This window comes from Mustela putorius, unplaced genomic scaffold, assembly GCF_011764305.1.
Source record: "Mustela putorius furo isolate JIRA1106 unplaced genomic scaffold, ASM1176430v1.1 tig00003983_pilon_pilon_pilon, whole genome shotgun sequence".
Taxonomy (NCBI): domain Eukaryota; kingdom Metazoa; phylum Chordata; class Mammalia; order Carnivora; family Mustelidae; genus Mustela; species Mustela putorius.
In genome coordinates this window covers 11,044,553-11,063,036 of record NW_025422123.1, presented here as the reverse complement: position 1 = coordinate 11,063,036, position 18,484 = coordinate 11,044,553, and the positions used below count along the sequence as shown (strand labels likewise).

The 18,484-nt window shown below is 36.6% G+C and overlaps 1 protein-coding gene and 1 pseudogene across 2 annotated transcripts in view; one reads left to right on the top strand and one right to left on the bottom strand.

The window, feature by feature from the left end:
• Positions 1-4,530: 4,530 nt before the first annotated feature.
• The window catches only part of CDC5L (cell division cycle 5 like), a 52,929-nt gene continuing 38,975 nt past the window's right edge, over positions 4,531-18,484 (bottom strand). The window contains exons 15-16 of one of the 2 annotated variants that reach the window (XM_004739784.3): positions 7,781-7,993; positions 4,531-7,020 (exon numbers count right to left, since the gene is read on the bottom strand). In XM_004739784.3, coding sequence (XP_004739841.1) covers positions 6,916-7,020; positions 7,781-7,993 — 318 coding nt within the window. In that variant the 3' untranslated portion in view covers positions 4,531-6,915. Of the gene's footprint in view, positions 7,021-7,780; positions 7,994-17,447; positions 17,642-18,484 lie in introns of those variants that run through there. The other variant, XM_045071053.1, reaches the window with a different exon arrangement.
• On the top strand, positions 9,176-10,042 carry LOC123389511 (annotated as a pseudogene).

Sequence of the window (18,484 nt, the reverse complement as noted above, 5' to 3'; positions counted from 1 at the left end):
GGCCTCCAAGTCAGGCTTTCCTGAGCACCACTGAAGAAACGCAGAACAAGGGTGCCTGGGAGGCTGGGTCAGTTAAGAGTCTGCCTTCCACTCAGGTCATGAACCCAAGATCCGGGGATCAAGCCCAGCATCAGGCTCCTTCTCATCAGGCAGTCTGTTCTCCCTCTGCCTGCCACTCCCCCTGCTTGTATGCTCACTCTCTTTCTCCAACATGTAAGTATATATAAAATCTTTAAAAAGAAAGAAAAAGAAATGCAAAACAATTCCAAGAAGCAGTTCCAAAGACCTGTTCTTGCTTTTGTTTTTGTTTTTGAAGCACCAGCAACACTACTGGAATTAAGTACAGACCTTCACTGCCTCGTCCACACTCGGGGAGCCCCTAGTAGGGCTAGATAGTGAGGCATGAAGAGCTCAGTCCATTGAGGGAGAGCGTGAAGTCTCAGGTCAGGTGAACTGGCTCACTGCTGGGCCTCAGTTCTCATAACCAAACACCATATTAAAACATGGCTGCCATCCCCTTTCTTCTTCCTCTACCAGATTTTGTGGACCAATTCTGAACTTTGAAGGGCAGACACTGGAAACTTCCACAGATGTTAAAAACTTAAAGATTCCTCAAGCAAGCAAATCCTCAATCTGGACAAGTTTTCTTGACATCTCCTTCCTCAAGAATTTTAAATTTAAAACTATAGTTAGCAGACCTAGCCTTTTTTGTTGGGGAGTAGGGAGTTCTCCTTGGAAGTAATGAAATAACCATTACCCACATATTTTGAACAGTTCTACACTCTGTCAAATATTAAGTTTCAAGGATGCCTGGGTGGCTCAGCTGGTTAAGCGGCTGTCTTCAGCTCAGGTCATGATCTCAGGGTCCTTGCTGAGCAGGGAGCGCGCTTCTCCCTCTGCTTATGCTCTGACAAATCAATAAAATCTTTAAAAAAAAAAAAAGAAAAGAAAATTAAGTTTCCCTGCAAGGGCTATTCTGGAAGCAGAGAGTATATTACATGTTTAATCTTCCAATTAACCCATAATATGCCTCCTAGAGGCAAGCCATATGCATTACTTCTAAAATCTGGTCAAATTTCTGTTTTCTGGCCACTTCACTATACACTGGGACAATCTTCAAGTACATTCCACCAAACGCTGTGCAAGGAGGGACATGGGGGCAGAACATCAAGTGATGATGGTGGGAAAGGATAACAAATGCTCTTCCATGAAATCAGTTTCAAGGGGAATCAGCACAAGACACACTCCCAAGATAAAGAAAGAACCTCCATAATTATTTGTGACTATTCATGACAGGTGTATTATTCAAGTTATTCAAAAAGATGGATTTCTTTAAAACTTCTGTTTATGCCAGTGTTCAGGGAGAGGAGTCTCTCAAGTTTATCAGACACAGTATAAGGGGTTGTTTTAAGACAAACAAGTGTCCTTGGATTCACTGTTTGAGATTTCAGATCCCATGATGGCCGGCTACAGTGGAAAAACAAGGCCTACATTTAGTCTGAACACCCATTTCACTATTTGGGCAATCCACTCCCCTCATGAGATTTCAGTTACCCCATCTGAAAAGGAGATTTTTACTGCACTAATTGCTTCACCTCTCTATTATCAAGATACGAAGAAGAATAAAAAACAACAATATCTAGTCACTTCTGCTGCTATTTAAATTGAAAAGTCTCAGAATCCAAGAATAAGAGTAAGGACAGGACAGTGCCACATCGCACACACAGGACACAGCCACCACCCACCTCTCTCTTAGCACCACACTTCTGATCAAAGACCAAGATCTCAATTTTGGGGCATCTCAGGATTCCTTTACACTTTCAAAAACTGATTACGCCAAAACTCTTTTATGTAAGTCATATCTATCACACTCTCTGATTTCTAACTACATTAGGAAGTTACAATAAGTAAAACAGTATGGTGTTGGCATAAAAACAGGCACAAAGATCCACGGAACAGAACCCACGGCACAGAAATAAACCCATGCATATGCGGCCAATTAATTTACAACAAAGGAGCCAAGAATATATACTGGGGAAAGAACAGTCGCAACAAATGGTGCTGGGAGAACTGGACAGCCACAGGCAAAAGAGTGAAAGTCGAACCTCGACTTACACCACACATAAAAATTAACTAAAAGTGGATTAAAGACTTAAAGGTAAGCCCTGTAACCATACAACTCCAAGAAGAAACACAGGCAGTAAGCTCCCTGACGTAGGTCTTAGTGATTTTTTTTTTTAAATATGACACCAAAAGCAACAAAAGTAAAAATACACAAGTGGGGCTACATCAAACTCAAAATCTTCTGCCCAGCAAATGAAACCAACAACAAAATGAAAAAACAAGCTATTGGATGGGAGAAAACATCCGCAAATCATGTATCTGGTAAGGGAGTAATATCTAAAATAAATAAAGAACTCATACAACCCAACAGAAAAAAAAATTTTGATTAAAAATGGACAGAGGCCCTAAAGAGACATTTTTCCAAAGACATACAGATGGCCAAAGGGCATATGAAAAGATGATCATCATTAATTTCCTGATGAAAATGCAAATCAAAATTGCAATAAGACATAACCTCACACCCATCAGAATGGCCAGTATCAAAAATACAAGAAATATTAAGTGTTGGTGAGGATGTGGAGAAAAGGAACCCCCATGCACTGTTTGTGGGAATGTAAACTGGTGCAACCACTATAAAAAACAGTATGGAGCCTCATCAAAAAATTAAAAATAGAACTACCATATGATTCAGCAGTTCTACTTCTGGGTATTTATTCAAGAAAATGAAAACACTGACTCCAAAAACCATCTGCACCCTCATATTCATTGCACCATTCAGTAGCCAAGATGTGGAAACAACCCAGATAATCTACCAATGAATACCAATGAATTCTATCTAACAAGAATGTGATACACATACACATATACACAGACACATAGAATATTATTCAGCATAAAAAAGAATGTTCCCTACTTGAGTACTCTCAATCTACAAGTAGTGGCTCCTCTCTGCATCTGCTAGCTCTGTGTTTCTTTTAAAGTTGTCTTTGCCCATCTTCGTGGTTAACCTCCTATTACTAGTAATTCTTCATATTAAATTTCCCTAATCAAATTACTGGTATGGTTTATTTCTCTTTTACTTTTTTTTTTTTTAAAGATTTTATTATTTGACAGAGAGAAACACAGTGAGAGGGAACACAAGGACAGGGAGTGGGAGAGGAAGAAGCAGGCTTCCTGCTGAGCAGGGAGCCCGATTGCAGGGCTCAATCCCAAGACCCTGGGATCATGACCTGAGCTGAAAGCAGATGCTTAGCGACTGAGCCACCCAGGGACCCCATGGTTTCTTTCTCTTGAATGGATCCTGAACCCGAAATGATACCATCATTATCTGTAAAACGTAAAAGAGAATGCATATTTCCTAAATCACTAAGAAAATTAAAGCCCAGGACATTACAGTCCATTTAGGAAATGAGAGGGTATCAGTGAGAAAGCATAAAACATGATCACAGAAGACCAGAGTCAGTAATTAACATAAAAGCAAATGGATTAGTCTCCCCTATTAAATTGCAAAAATTCTCCAAATGGGATGAAATATATAATCCAACAAAACATCCTATTTAGAGACAGAAAACTATTATATATATAGAAGTTTTTTTAAAAAGACAACTAATCAAACAAATATAAATAACAAAAAAAAGAATATTCCAATCTCAAAGAGGTAAATTTCAAAGCAGAAGTATAAAGGAGAGAAAGAGTAACTTTATAGACTAGCAAGTCTTTTATGAATGACCCCAACAGACACAAGAATTTATATACTAAACAACAGTATCAAAATGTATGAAACAAAAGCTTGAAAGACAAGCTGAAATTGAGAAAAAGATCTAGAAGATTTTAAGACACTTATACAAGATAAGAAAATAAAGTTTGAATAATATAATTAGAGTGACTGAATACTGTTCGTTCACCTCTATCGCATACAAACTGCATAAAGCTTCACTTAAAACATTCATAGAACTGTTTTTAAAATGCTGGGCCCCAAAAACCTCAATTTTTTTTTTTGAAAGATTTCATTTATTTATTTGACAGAGAGATAGACCGTCCAAGTAGGCAGAGCAGCACATAGAGAGAGAGGGAAAAGCAGGTTCCCCGCTGAACAGGGAGCCTGATGCAGGACTCAGAACCTGAGCTGAAGGCAGCCGCTTAACCCAACGAGCCACCCAGGAGCCCACAAAACCTCAATTCTAAAAAGCAGAAACTACATAAGCCATATTTCCTTGCTACAAGGTAAAAATGCTACAAGTAGCAACAATTTAAAAAAAAAAGCCAACCACACAGAAATTTTTAAATATTCTTATTAACCAAAAATTTAAGACAATAATAATAAACTACTTAGAAAACAAGAAACAACAGTAGCTGGGATATCTGAAATTAGAGATAACCAAAACCCTTCATTTGTATACAAATAAGAACAAAAACATCAGACTCAAACAGGGCAAGAAACTCTACAGAAAACAAAAGAAATACACATAAAATGAAAAATTAATATATTTTAAAACAAATGACAAGTGATAAATCCAAACACCAGGGTTTTTTCTGAAGAGAAAAGATTACCTTTAGCAAGGCAAATCAAGGAAAAAAACAGGAAATGGTAAAACTAAGGTCAATTTCTTTAACTTACCAGTAACAGACTTAATATGAGATTTCTTACTCTCTATTAAAATCCTCTGCAAATAAATGTCTTAAATTTCAACCAAATTAAGTTTTCTGGAAAAGTATAAATTACTTAAATTTAGCAAATAACAAAAACACAAAAGGAGAAATACATTTTAAAACAAAATTTTAAACAAAATTTTAAAATCAAATTTTATTAAAGATACTTCCATTTAAAAAGAAGTAACATAGTCACAGAAGAAACTGTTAGCAAGAAATTACTTCCCAAAAAGGCTCTCAGATCAGAAGTTTCTTAAGCGCAATCCTTCAATCTTCAATGGAACAAATCACTCCAATAACATAACTGCTTGATGAAAGAAAAATATACGTAGTTATCCTATTCGTCTTACACAGCTAGCAAAATCCCCATGTCAAAAATTGGACTGGGGCACCTAGGTGACTCGGTTGGGTGAGCACACCGCTCTTGATCTCAGCTCAGGTCTTGACCTCAGGGTTGTGAGTTCAGCCCTGTGTTTGGGCTCCACCCTAGATCTAGATGTAGAGCCTACTTTTACAAAAAAAAAAAAAAAAAAAAAAGAACAAAAGCCCAAGAGACTAAACTCACTTAGTAAAAATGGAATTTTCCTAAATAATCTATTAGCAAATCAAATTCTACAGGGCCAATAGGGCAGTCACATTTTAGGAGAAATGTACTGTAGGACATCATACTTCACAACTAATTTTCCAGAAAAGCAGATGTGAAAATAGGGAGGATAAAATGGTTGGACAGCTTAAGTCTACACCTGCTGTTAGGTATTTTTTTTCTTTAGAGACTGCATTTTCTTATCTAAGTGTTATTTCTAGTATTTCAAAGAGATCTCACTCATGCTGGTGGGGTTTTTTTGGCTCTTTATCGTAATTAATTTCTGTCCCAAAGTTACTGAGACCTAAACATGCTTTCCAACACTAGTTTTAACACAATCACTTAATGAATGCTTGTAAGAGAATTTGATAAATGTGAACATGAAAACAGTTACCAAAATCGCTCTCGGAGTCCTGTTGGTAAAGAACCCTGGGCTTTCCAGGGTACTAACAAAGATAATGCAGAGCTATCTGCCAGTTAAACCTGCACTGCTATATGGCAAAAGCATTCGCCGTCTGTCTACAATGCACTGAGACTGCCAGTTCTGAAATTATGCAAACCTTGGTCACTTTTTAAAATTCCCAACAGACCGTAAGCACCACAAAGCAGGAGTCATGCCTACATTATTCAATGTTCTATCTCCAAGACTCTGACACTGGGTATATAGTTAATAAATATCTGATGACTTCATGAATGAATCCCTCCTTCCCTCCTTTTAGTCCCGAGGATTCTTAAGATTGGGAAATTTCCCACATAAGTCCAACACACTATAGCCAACTAATAACTGTCCCAAAAGATTTCATGTGAATTATAAAGTCAGGTCTTCCCATTCCTACCCATTCCCCAAATTCTATACTTGGTAATGAACTTGCTAAGATAAACACAAAGCTTTACTAAAGTTCAATAGCCTTATTAAAATTAATCTTTAACATGCCTTTGTCAAAAAGACATTTACAAGAAAAGAACAGGTCGATAAAAATTGAATCTCTTGAGTCCTAATCCATAAATTGAGTAGCTGAGCAGAGAAGATACCTTCCCTAAAGTTAAACTGAGAAAAAAAAAAAAAAAAAAAACCCTAAGGTATTAAAATGTTAATCTATCTTGTCAGTGTACTGAGAAACAGTACTCTTGGCTAAAACAAAGCCACAAAAGGACTCCTCTTAAGGAATTAAGATACTGGATCACCATTTTGATTACCCAAGAGTTACTCATTAAATATGACACAGAGTACATACTTGCTGATTTGTGGGCACTTTAAGTATCTAATTACTTCAAACAAAAGGCTACACTCTCAATTTTTTATATTTTGTTTTTATTCAAGAGTTTACTCACAGGCAGCACTTAAAATCAGGCTTTTAAAATTAAAGGCCAAAACTAAAAAAATTTTGCAAATATGACACTGCTAAAAGAATGATCATCTTAATAATTTAAACCCTAAAATGTCCTGTGGAGTTAAAGTCTTTATACGTAGACTGTGTAAGATCGATATCATTTAAAATAAACAACTGAAAAGCCACAGATTGTGGGCAAATTTGTCAATGAAGATAATCATCAGTTTCAGCCTTCCAGAGTATGAAAACCAGTAATTAATTCATCTTGTGACAGAATATAAACTATGTTCAGAATTTGGACTTTAAAGTCTCTTTCTCCAGCAGCAAGTCAGCATATCTATGCTGAAGTTCTTTTTCTCTTTCCTGCTGTCGCTGAACATCTTCTTTTAGACACTTGAAGAGACAAAAATATTAAATAATTATTTCATATGCAAACACACTGAAAATTAAAAATATCTTACGGTACTTTATCATCTTACAAATAGCTGAGCTACATCATGACTCTTAAAGAGTTAAGTATTCCCCCAGAGAAACAATAAATAGCAACTACTTAGGCTATAAAACCACTGCTGCAACTATTCTCTGGCCAAACGACTACCATCCTGTTGCAAAGTCTCTGCTGCCATCTCAGATAAACAAACCACTGTCACCCTATCAACACCCCTAAACACACTTCAATAAGCCCTGACTGCCCTTTACCTGGGCAGCAACTATCATGCACACTTGGGAAATAAAGTTAAACTAAATCCTGCCAAAGGAATTTCCTGCTTTAGAATGACCAGCTATATTTCCAGCATCCTAAATTATAAAACAGACACTGGTTAAATGTACCTCAGAGAGCTATAAGGATGGGATGCAATTAAGCTTCAGGGAGACAAATCACAAGGGTTACTCATTCTATTTCACAGTGTATCAATAAACAAACCAGAAAATTAGTAAAGGAAAAGCCATTGGATCCATCACTGGACTGGTCTAACCATCTACACACAGACAATTCTAGATAAGAAAGTCAAAAACTTCAGGCTTTCATTGAAAAAAGCCAGAAAGTATCAACTTCAGAGACAGTCTGCACAGGAAAAAAGAAAAAACAGGAAGGCCCTGGTAATTCTTTGCAATTCTCTTTTTAAGCAATGCTGCAAAGCAATCATGTTACCTCTAGCCTCCGGGGAATGGCAGAATCTTCATGTTTCTTGAGTTCTTCAAAAGTACGTAACTCCAAGTAAGCCTGCTCAATTTGGTCCCATAAGTCATTCAACTGTTTCATGAGCCCCATAGCACGAGACTGGTAACCCCCAAGCAAAATTTTCATCTTCTTCTCCATCTTTGCAGCTCTCTTGGCTTCCGTCGTCATGTGACCCCTGTTTATCTGGGGCCGGGGGAAGATCACATCAGCAGGCATGAGAAAAGCAGGTTAAATAATAGAACTAAAAAGGCACTACTGCTTTGTTTATCTCCTCAAAGCAAAGGTACATCAGAATTCCTTATATTTTAACTACCGTAACACAAAATTTGGCCTGAGAAGGGTTTGTCTTGCCCTAGAGGTTTCACAGTTTAGTCCAACGTCATCTATCTATAGTAACTTCACCCAGGATTCAACTTCAAAGCAAGCTTGAATTTCGTAGTATAAGAAAAACTAATCTCTACTTCTGAAAATAACTTCTGCTATCATTAATCTGCATTGATTTGAGGACTGGCAGAGACCCATCTTTACTACCTTTATCCCCAAAGTGTACTTCGATACAATATGAAGACTACAGCTAACACTGCTGTATGATATACAGAAGGTTTGAAAAGAGTAAACCTTAAGATCACTAGAGGACATTTTTTTCTTTTTTTCTTTTCTTTCTTCCTTTTTATTTTATCTATGAGATGATGGAGGTTAAATGAATCTATCGCAATAATCATTTCACAATACATGTAAATCAAACCACCATCCTGAATACCTAAAGTTTATACAATGATGAACATCAATGATTTCTCAATAAAAGTCGGGAAAATGCACTTCTGTATTATATATGTAGTACATTTTTAACAACTGAATAATGTCCAACTGATGCACCATGGTTGTAATTGAAATATAACCCCCTTAAATTATAAATATTTTTAGAATGTTTTAATTTTAAATGTGGCACAAAACCCATTAAAGGAAAAAGAATATCACATTTGGCAAAGCAAAAAATCTTTAGTTTTTGAAAAGTGAAGACACCAGAAAATTGAGACAGTTTTCCTATTAATATGTATATTGAAAAATAATAAATAAATAAATAAATATGTATACTGAGCACAGATGGGCTGCCTCCTCAACTCATTCTAAAAATTAGGGGGAAAGAATTCAAACTCACTAAAGAAGAGGAGGAAGACCATTAACAAAGCAATGTATCAACAAAATTCTAGAGCTGATGCAGGGGAGAGAAAGCCCAGTTAAGAGTCCAAGGAGAGATGGTTGAGAAGGAAACAGGTGTGTAATAAAGAATCCCATTCACGGTATTGCTGCCGGAGAACCAGAGACGGTCCTGCTGCGGCCGCAAGCCCTTCCAGCCACCTGACAATGTCGTCTCATTTAGTAGACCAGCCACCGCTCCCGCACAACAACAACAACTGCGAAGAAGGTGAACAACCTTTGCCCCCGCCAGCCGGCCTCAACAGTTCCTGGGTGGAGCTACCCATGAACAGCAGCAATGGCAATGATAATGGCAATGGGAAAAATGGGGGGCTAGAACATGAACCATCCTCATCCTCTATCCACAATGGAAACATGGAGAAGATTCTTTTGGATGCACAACACAAATCAGGACAGAGTAGTTCAAGAGCCAGTTCTCACTGTGACAGCCCTTCCCCACAAGAAGATGGGCAGATTATGTTTGATGTGGAGATGGCACACCAGCAGGGACCATAGCTCTCAGTCAGAAAAAGAAGTTGCAGAAGGAGAGAAAGAAGTTGATTTGTTGAAGAAAAGCGTTGACTGGGTGTCTGACTGGTCCAGTAGACCTGAAAACATTCCACCTAAGGAGTTCCACTTCAGACACCCCAAGTGCTCTGTCTCTTTAAGCATGAGGAAAAGTGGGGCCATGAAGAAAGGGAGTATTTTCTCTGCAGAATTCCTTAAGGTGTTCATTCCTTCTCTCTTCCTCTCTCATGTTTTGGCTTTGGGCCTAGGCATCTATATTGGAAAGTGACTTGGCACACCTTCTGCCAGCACCTACTGAAGGAAAGAACAGCCCCAGAAAAGCGTGTGACCTGTGAAATGGTGTATTGTCACAGTAGTTTATTTGAACTTGAGACCATTGTAAGCATGACCCAACCTGCCACCCTATATTTACATATTCAAGTTCCAGTAACTCTCAAATCCAGTATTTTATTCAAACTCTGTTGAGGCATTTTACTAACCTCATTGCCTTTTTGGCCTGTAAGACACTTTTTAGAATTTCCTAACAGAGTTTACTGTTATTTAGAAATTTGCAAGGGCTTCTTTTCCGCAAATGCCACCAGCAGATTATTATTTTGTCAACAATGCTATGGTCTCCTTTTAGTGCCACTAGACTTAGACCTGCATCATTCATGGTATAAATTTTATACTTGCAGGATAACTACCACCTCTCTCTTCAAATGAGATCAGATTAGCAAATGATAGAACAGCTTTGTTGTTTTGTTTTGTTTTTTCAAGACAAAGCAAGCTTCACTAAGCTTGAATTTATAGTTATTTAAAAAGAAAACAAACAAAAAAACAAGACACAAGAAAAAAAATATCCTGGGCAATAAAAAATTATTTTAAACAAACAAACAAAAAAAAAGAATCCCATTCACGTTACACCTACTCTTGGTGTATATTATATAAGTCCCACAATATAATCACTTTGCATTTTTTCTATCACTTTGTATTTTAAAGTGATCTGCAAATACATGTTTTCAACAAATGACACAAATTACGAGGTCAGAGCCACAAGAATAATGATGAAATCTGTGTTACCTTCCTATGCATGTGTCTGTTTTCTTTCCTCCTCCCTCCCTCTCTCAGCTTACTTCCTCTCTCCCCCCACTCTCCCACCCCACCTCAACTGATTCCGTCAAGTGACTCCAAAACTAAGTACTTTCAAGATAATGTACACCCAAATAACAATCCATAAAAAGCTAGTAAGCTTTTATTCGAGTGCAATTCATTTGAATAATAAATAATGTCCTTTATAAAGGAGCCATTTTCCTCTAATAGATAACAAATCGAAGTAAATTCCATGGCAATGATGTGTGTCTAAGGAAACTGGGTGGAGTCAGGCAGCACAGGAGAGGGGGCAGCAAGTCACTCTCGCTCCCCAGAATGGCCCCCCAGCATTGCCACCCCGCCGTTCTCAGTCAATGCAAATTACTTAAACGTTCTTTCCCCATCAGTAAAATGGCAATCACTGCTGTAAGTTATTATGGAGCTTAAGTAAGACAACAGATGTCAAACCCTTAGCCTCCCAGTGACTAGCACAAAGGAAACAGTTAACAAATTGTCAGGTCTGATTACAATTATCTTATATACACTAAGAGTTTAACCTTTTTGCTCTCCCCTCTCCAATGGACCACGGGATTAATGATGAGGCTTTAAAACCTTAAAATCCCAACTTTAATAAAAAATGACCCAGAATCCTTCCTAAAAATAAAGCAAGGAAAAAATAGCTGTTTCTTCTTTTAAGAAGGCAGTTTGCCTTTCGAGGACAACCACAGCAAGTAACAGGTACTGGAATGTGTATTCTCAAGCCAGTGGCTTTCAACCCCAGCTCAACTTTAGACTCATCTGCAGAGCTTTTCAAATCTACCAGTGCCAGTGCCCTAAACTCATAGACCCTTATTTAAACGGTCTCAGACCTTGGTATTTTTAAAGCCCCAGATGACTCTACTAGGCAATCAGGATAGAGTTGCACCCAAATTCTTAGACTGTAATTCAGCATGTTCTAAGATACTCTAATCATATGTGGACTCAAATAAACATTCCAAAAACCTAACATTAACAGCACAGAATTTCAAATTAATACACATAGCACATTTTTTCTGAGAGAGTGAATGAGCAGGAGAGCAGAGGGGGATAAAGAAAAGGAGGGGGAGGGAAAGAGAATCTCAAGCAGACTCCCTGCTGAGCACAGAGCCCTACCACAGGGCTCAGTCTCACCACCCTGAGATCATGACGCAACCCGAAATCAAGAGTCTGATACTTAACCGACTGAGCCACCCAGGCACCCCTATATATAGCACATTTTAAAAATCAGACATACAAATTTTCATTTTCATTGATTAAGATAATTCAATTAGCTATGCACTGTACTGCATGAATTTTCAATTACCAATTTGGTAAAACAGCATAATACTTATGTTCTAAAAGTTTTTAATTAGTCATCAGGGCACATTTAGAATGACTGATACCTCATAACTGGGCATTACCTCACCTCCTACAGTTGAGTTATTACGCTTCCCAAACTATCAAGGATTTTAAAACTGCAAAGTTGCTAGCTTCCATTTCATGCTAACAATTTCATTTAACTTAGCTCAAGCTTTATATAAAATCTTCTGGCTCAAATATTGTACCTAAGGTTCCAAGAAAATATGGATAAACTATACCAAAAAAATTAAGCACAGGAAAAAATTAATTTATAGTCAAATAACTACATAAATTTAGTCACAAAAAGTGTAAGAAAAATTAAATGCAGCTTTAAACATTCAATTTAAGCTCAGCTACCTGACATCTACCACCTGATCTTTAAAATGTGAGGGAAGATTATCTGTACACTTTGTAAAATGTTCAACCTATACCTGCTCAATGTGCTTTAAGAGTGAAAAACACTAACCTATAAGGTCTGGCTTTTTTCTAGCCAAGAAACCTCAAACATGAAATGTACATGGATTCATGGAACAGAACTGCCTTAAATTAGTCCAATCCCCCCAACCCATACTCATACACCACAGAAACATTAAAAGTCCAACAAGGTGTAAAACCCTATTGTTTAAAATACAAAAAAAAAAAGAAAAAAAGGAAAAACTATACTGTGACTTAACCAAATTCGTATTGCTAAGCTTTTCTAAAAAAATTAAGTATTAGCAATTGCCATTCCTGAAGGACAACTTATATTGAACAAAACAATATTGGCCTAAGAAGCTTCCCCAGTGCTTTAGAACTAAGTTACAAAACTTTTCTTTTTTCCAAATCCTTATCTGCACTTAGAAATGCACTTCAAATTCTTCTTAAAACATCTAATAGAGATAGTAGCAGAGATAGGAGTGGAGATAAGGTTACTTTATAAACTTGTCACCAGACAAACCTACCACATATGGTTAGAATGGAAGCTTGTGCTTTACTTATGTATCAGCACAAAATTTCTAGTAATACTGAATAAAATTCACTATTAGAAAACTGTGCTTAGGGGTACCTGGGTGGTTCAGTTGGTTAAGCATCTGCCTTCCACTCAAGTCATGATCTCACGGTGCTGTGATGGAGCCCTGATGGAGCTGATGGAGCCCATGCTCAGCAGGGAGCCTGCTTTTCCCTCTCCCTGTCACTACCTCAGTCTCTCTCTAATAAATAAAATCTTAAAAAAGAAAAAAAGAAAAGAAAAGAAAGGAAAAGAAAAGAAAAGAAAAGAAAAAGAAAGAAAGAAAGAAAAAAAACTGTAACTATGAGAAAATTAAAAGTAGGATAACACTTGATATAATTAAAGCTGACTACATCCAAACTGAAAGAGTAAAAATTCAATCCAAAAGAGATGAATGAGAATGTATCTGTATATCAATGTGTGGGGGATACCAAACTGACAAATTTCATGTACTGTAACTCGGTTTTACAATACAATGTTTGGAATTTGCTTCAAAATAATGGGAAAGGGAAAACAACATAGGAAACAAAAGCAGCTGTGAGCTGATAACCCTAGCTGGATGCTAACACTTGAGGACTCATTAAACTCATCTATGGTAGGGTATATTTGAGAACTCCCATAATAAAAAGGTTCTATAAAATTCAAATTCAGTATCTACTGCAGAGGCTATTTTGTTAAGACTGTACACCACAAACCATGAACCATCAATACAGTGAAATATAAGAGAAATCAAAATTTACAAGTATGTCAAAGATTTCAACACACCAAAATGTATATATGAAATGTTAAATTACAATCCACAATTATGTTAAAATCCATTTTTACTAACCAAAATCTGAGCCTTAAGCCATACTCAATTTCTCTGTGAAAATCAACCATGTCTCAAATTTCAGACAGTCATCAAAATTTATAGAATAAAAACTCAGCCACTCTGTTGTTTAAGGTACCAAAAGTTACTTCTTGATATCTGAGAGCATCAAACCAAGTTTAACTCAATTCAGGTAACACTAAGGGTACTGACAGACCTGAAGAGACAGGGAGAGAATTTCCATTCACTAAACCTCCTAATTGCAAGGCACACAGTATCTCATTTAATCTTATAGTATCTCAAACTCTCACTTATGTGAGATTAAAAACTATTAGCCACTCAAATATTACAGGTAAGGAAAAATATTACAGGTGAGGCTCAGAGAGGTTAAGTAACTTGCCCTAGGCCAAACAGCAATGAAGTGAAGCAGCTACAGAATGTGTCCTACTTCAAAGTTCAACAAATTAGGCCACACCTAATGGACAAACGTCCTCCTTGCCTCAACCCCTGAAATGCAAACATGCCTGAAGAAATTCTAGCTGTGGGTCTAAATGGCTTAATGCCATCAGACAGTTCCCTGAAAAACAAGTTATTCTAGACACACATAAACAAGATCTTAATTTAATGAATCTGCCTATCATTCTTTCCCTGAGACATTAGCCTACAAGAATTTTATCTGACACTTGAAAAAAGCTTGGACTTTCCCCAGCTTATACTTTTAAATTCCTAATTCTTTTATTCCTAACAAGCTATAAAATCATAAGAAAACAAATATATCTCAGAAAAATTTTACAGGGAAGAAAAGGTTATTCAATAACTTGTTAAGAAGTTGGACAGAATATAACTAGCGTATTAATTACTTGGGGATTTTGCCAAAGCTGTTCTTTGCCACAACTTTATAAATGAGAGCAAGTGATCTGGTTTTTTTTTTTTTTTAATGATATCTGTAATAGTATACTATTAAATTAACAAAGTAGTATATGGTGATTCCAATTCAGTTCTAAACACCTTCCTCCTTTAATCCACACATAGATGCATATGGTAATTTTTTTCTATCTCTAGTCATACATACATACACACACACACACATCCCACACATATATAAATAAATATATACATGCACACATATGCATTCCTCAAAATGTTTAAGGTAATTATGTCTGGATGGTAGGTTTCTTTTCAAATTGTTTTTTAATTTCTTTTTAAACTTTCTACAAAGTACAGGTATTATTTTTAGAAAAACGCCTACAAATGTTATTTTTTAAATGCATAGAAGAGAAACTGTCTAAAAGAGACTGGCCAGAGACCAATGGAAAACTGATGGTCCCCAGGAGATGAATCAGTGGAACCATAAGTGTTTCCTCGGGTCATTACAAAAGGGGGCTGTATGGGACTTATAAAAGTGTAATTGTTACTTTCAAACTCACTAAGTTTGTTAAGGTTACTAAGCCTAAGTAATTCCAAAATAAACACATTATCCTTGGGTCGTCAATACTGTCTTCAGTTCAAGTCTGTTACAGTGAGGTTCAGAAACATTAAGAGCATCCCTCAGTGAAACTCTTGCTTGGGGGCCCAGAATATAACTTTATACCGCTGGAAAAACAAGTTTAAGGATACCCAAAATAAATACAGAGTTGATGGCAGCTCCACTTCTTAGTCTATCATTTAGCAACATGATCCTATAGTAGAACGATGCGGTTCAACCACCGAAATGTTTGCAAACAACAAGAATCCGTGAGTGCCTTTCCTTTAATCTCTATACTACTCACTAGGGTTCAGTTCTATCAGTGAAGCCTCTCCATACTGATGAGCTGCAGTAAGTGATTATTACTTATTATTAAATGATTATTATTATTATTATTAATCCAAGTAAGTGATTATTACTAGCACCTCCCCACGTTAGCAACCACCAGGCTGCATCCCCACAAAACAAGCTAAGCAGTGAGGCAAAACCTTACTAAAGGCCTTTTCAAGAACAGTAATGTACCAACAAAGCAATACCAAGAGCACTTTACATCTGCATGAGTTAGGAAATGAAACACACAAAACAAATTCAACTCCATGTTGAGGCATAACAGAAGCAACACAACTGTACCAAGGAGATCTCTGATCCAGTCTAGAGTTCTTGATAGGAACTACCAAGAAATCTGTCAGTGCCTCTAAAGGTCAAGGCAAAGAGCAGAACTTGAGAAAGGGTGCATTCCAGAGTACTATAAACTTTTCTCCTGTGCCCCATGTCACCCCTCCCCACACACACCCATAAGGGAATATAAACCTGCCGAGTGACTACAACATATAGTCAGTCCCCCACGCAGATCTGCCCAACAACTTGATCCTTACCCTAAGCTTTGACTCTCTAAAGTATTAAAGGTGAATTTTTTCCCATGTAAAAATATCTGACTTTATAACAAAAAATTGCTGAGAAAATATGACCCCATTGTGCAGTCAATTTTGCTGAAATACAACCATTCAGTAAAGGCAAGGATCCTCATAAGAGTTCTACAAATATGCAGAGGAGAAAGATTTTAAATGTGTTATCTGTGTTGTTACTTTATTTCCAAGAAGCCGATGTTACATAGTATTTCTTGACTAAGCTGCCTGTGCCAGTAAAATACAGGGAGAAGTATTACTTCTGGACCTAGTTTCCACCTCTAAGGAAAGCCTTTCCGTTTTTATAGCTAACATGACAAAATCTACTTTTCAGCCAAACTTCCTCAACACAGCAGTTTAGATACTATTTCAAATACTATTAAATTTAATAGCAGGCCTAAATTCAGACTTCTCTTTTCATTTTTGCACCTACTGGAAATTATTTCACTCAAAATAATTATGCCTTCAGACGATTTCCTATTTCCACTTAAAGTGGAAACAAATTAAAACACTTCAAATTCTATTTGCACTTCCCAAATACAGTAATGAGTCATTTATCTGGCATCATCAGAAAATGAGGTTCTCCACATGGAGCATTTTCCAGATAACTGAAGTCCGCAAGAGCACAGAGCTTGTCTGCTTTGTTCCTGCTGTGTTCCCAGGGGCTAGAACAAGGGCTGGCACAGAGAAGATGCTCAGTAATATTCACTAACCATAGGATGACATCAAGTACTAAAGACCTTTTATTTTTTTACCACCTAATAAAAATTTTCCTAGTATTTCAGCCATCCCTCTTCAAAAAAAAAAGAAAAAGAAAAAGAAAATAACCCTGAACAAAAATTAAGCATTTTGTTTGTTTTAATCTGGGACATCACTACAAACAGCAATCACTCTACTCTCCTACCACACACCTACAATACCCTGCAAAGTTATTAAAAAACCATATTTAAATGACCTTAACCTGCTATGCTTCCTAACTTTTCCTTTTCTCATATTAGCTATCATTTCTGTTTGCTGCTGCTGCCTTTACACACATTTGTCTGGCAAGGTTCTAAAATTAAATCTGCCTCCAAAGCAGAATAAAATACATGAACTTGGTTACAATTCTGGTCTTTCCGCTTACTTCTGACCTGTGACTACATTCTGATTCTATGCATTTAACAGACTCCTTACACTACCCACCACATTCTACATAAAATCTGAAATGGTTCTAGTATTTTAAACGAATATCTTAAGGGTTTTCATTTAAGTTCTACGTTTCAAATACTAATCATGAGTAATGGCTCAAAGACCAGCTCCGATATAAACCTCAGGGCATATTTTTTAATCCATTTAGGAGACACCAACCACGACAAAGCTGGATTTCATCTTGCTTGATACACTGTGATAGGGCCATAATTTAGATTCACTGTTCCAAAGTTCATGACAGCAAAAATCAAACACACTGGCAGCCATGGTGTATTGTGCTTGCACAGAAAGGCATATCTCCCTGAACCTAAGAGTGGAAAGAATAATTTAAGTATAGCATTTAGTTTATATAATATGACTGGAGTTCCTTCCCCACAACAAACTTTGAATAATGTTTATAATTTAGCAATCAACTGAAATGATGAAAGAATTACCACAATTGAAATAAAATATTTATATATTTCAAACCAGTAGAATTGTGTCTTCAAAAACTAAAATAAGCTAACGCAAACCTAGTTCTGAATTAGGGATGGCTACAAATAAAATGGGGGATTTGTTTATTTGGGTTTTTGAATCTCTTTTCTTCTTTTTAAAGAGTTAATGAACTTTCATTTGAAATAATTGTAGTTTACTAAATTAAAGGATTTGATTACATATTCTTTAAAAGTAACTAGCTGGGTAAACAATAAAGTAAGTTATCCAGAAGTCAAGAAAAGAAAAATTACTTCAGACTGTTTTATGAATATTCTTCCAAAATCACCAATCCTTCAACAAAAATAGTTCAACGGAAGATTTCAGTTCCTGGTACTGAGCTGAACAAAGAGAACCACATGTTTTTAATGGTTGCTCATAAACGACCCAAATAAATCTCCAAAAGAACAGCAGTGGTTCTTTCTGTATTTTTCCCTTCAAAACTCACAAGACCAATTCAACATAAAAATAAAAATTACTGTACTTTATGGCACCACTCACTTTGTGACACATTTATTTGCTGTCATGAAAGTTAGTGCCTCAACAAAGTAAATGAGATTTAGGGAAAAAACTTTTTTTATATCTTAAAGAGCACAAAATGTCCTTACCACTTGAGGCATAAAAAGTTTACCCACCTCCAATGAGAAGCTTTCCAAACTAAGTGAATATACCAAAGTAT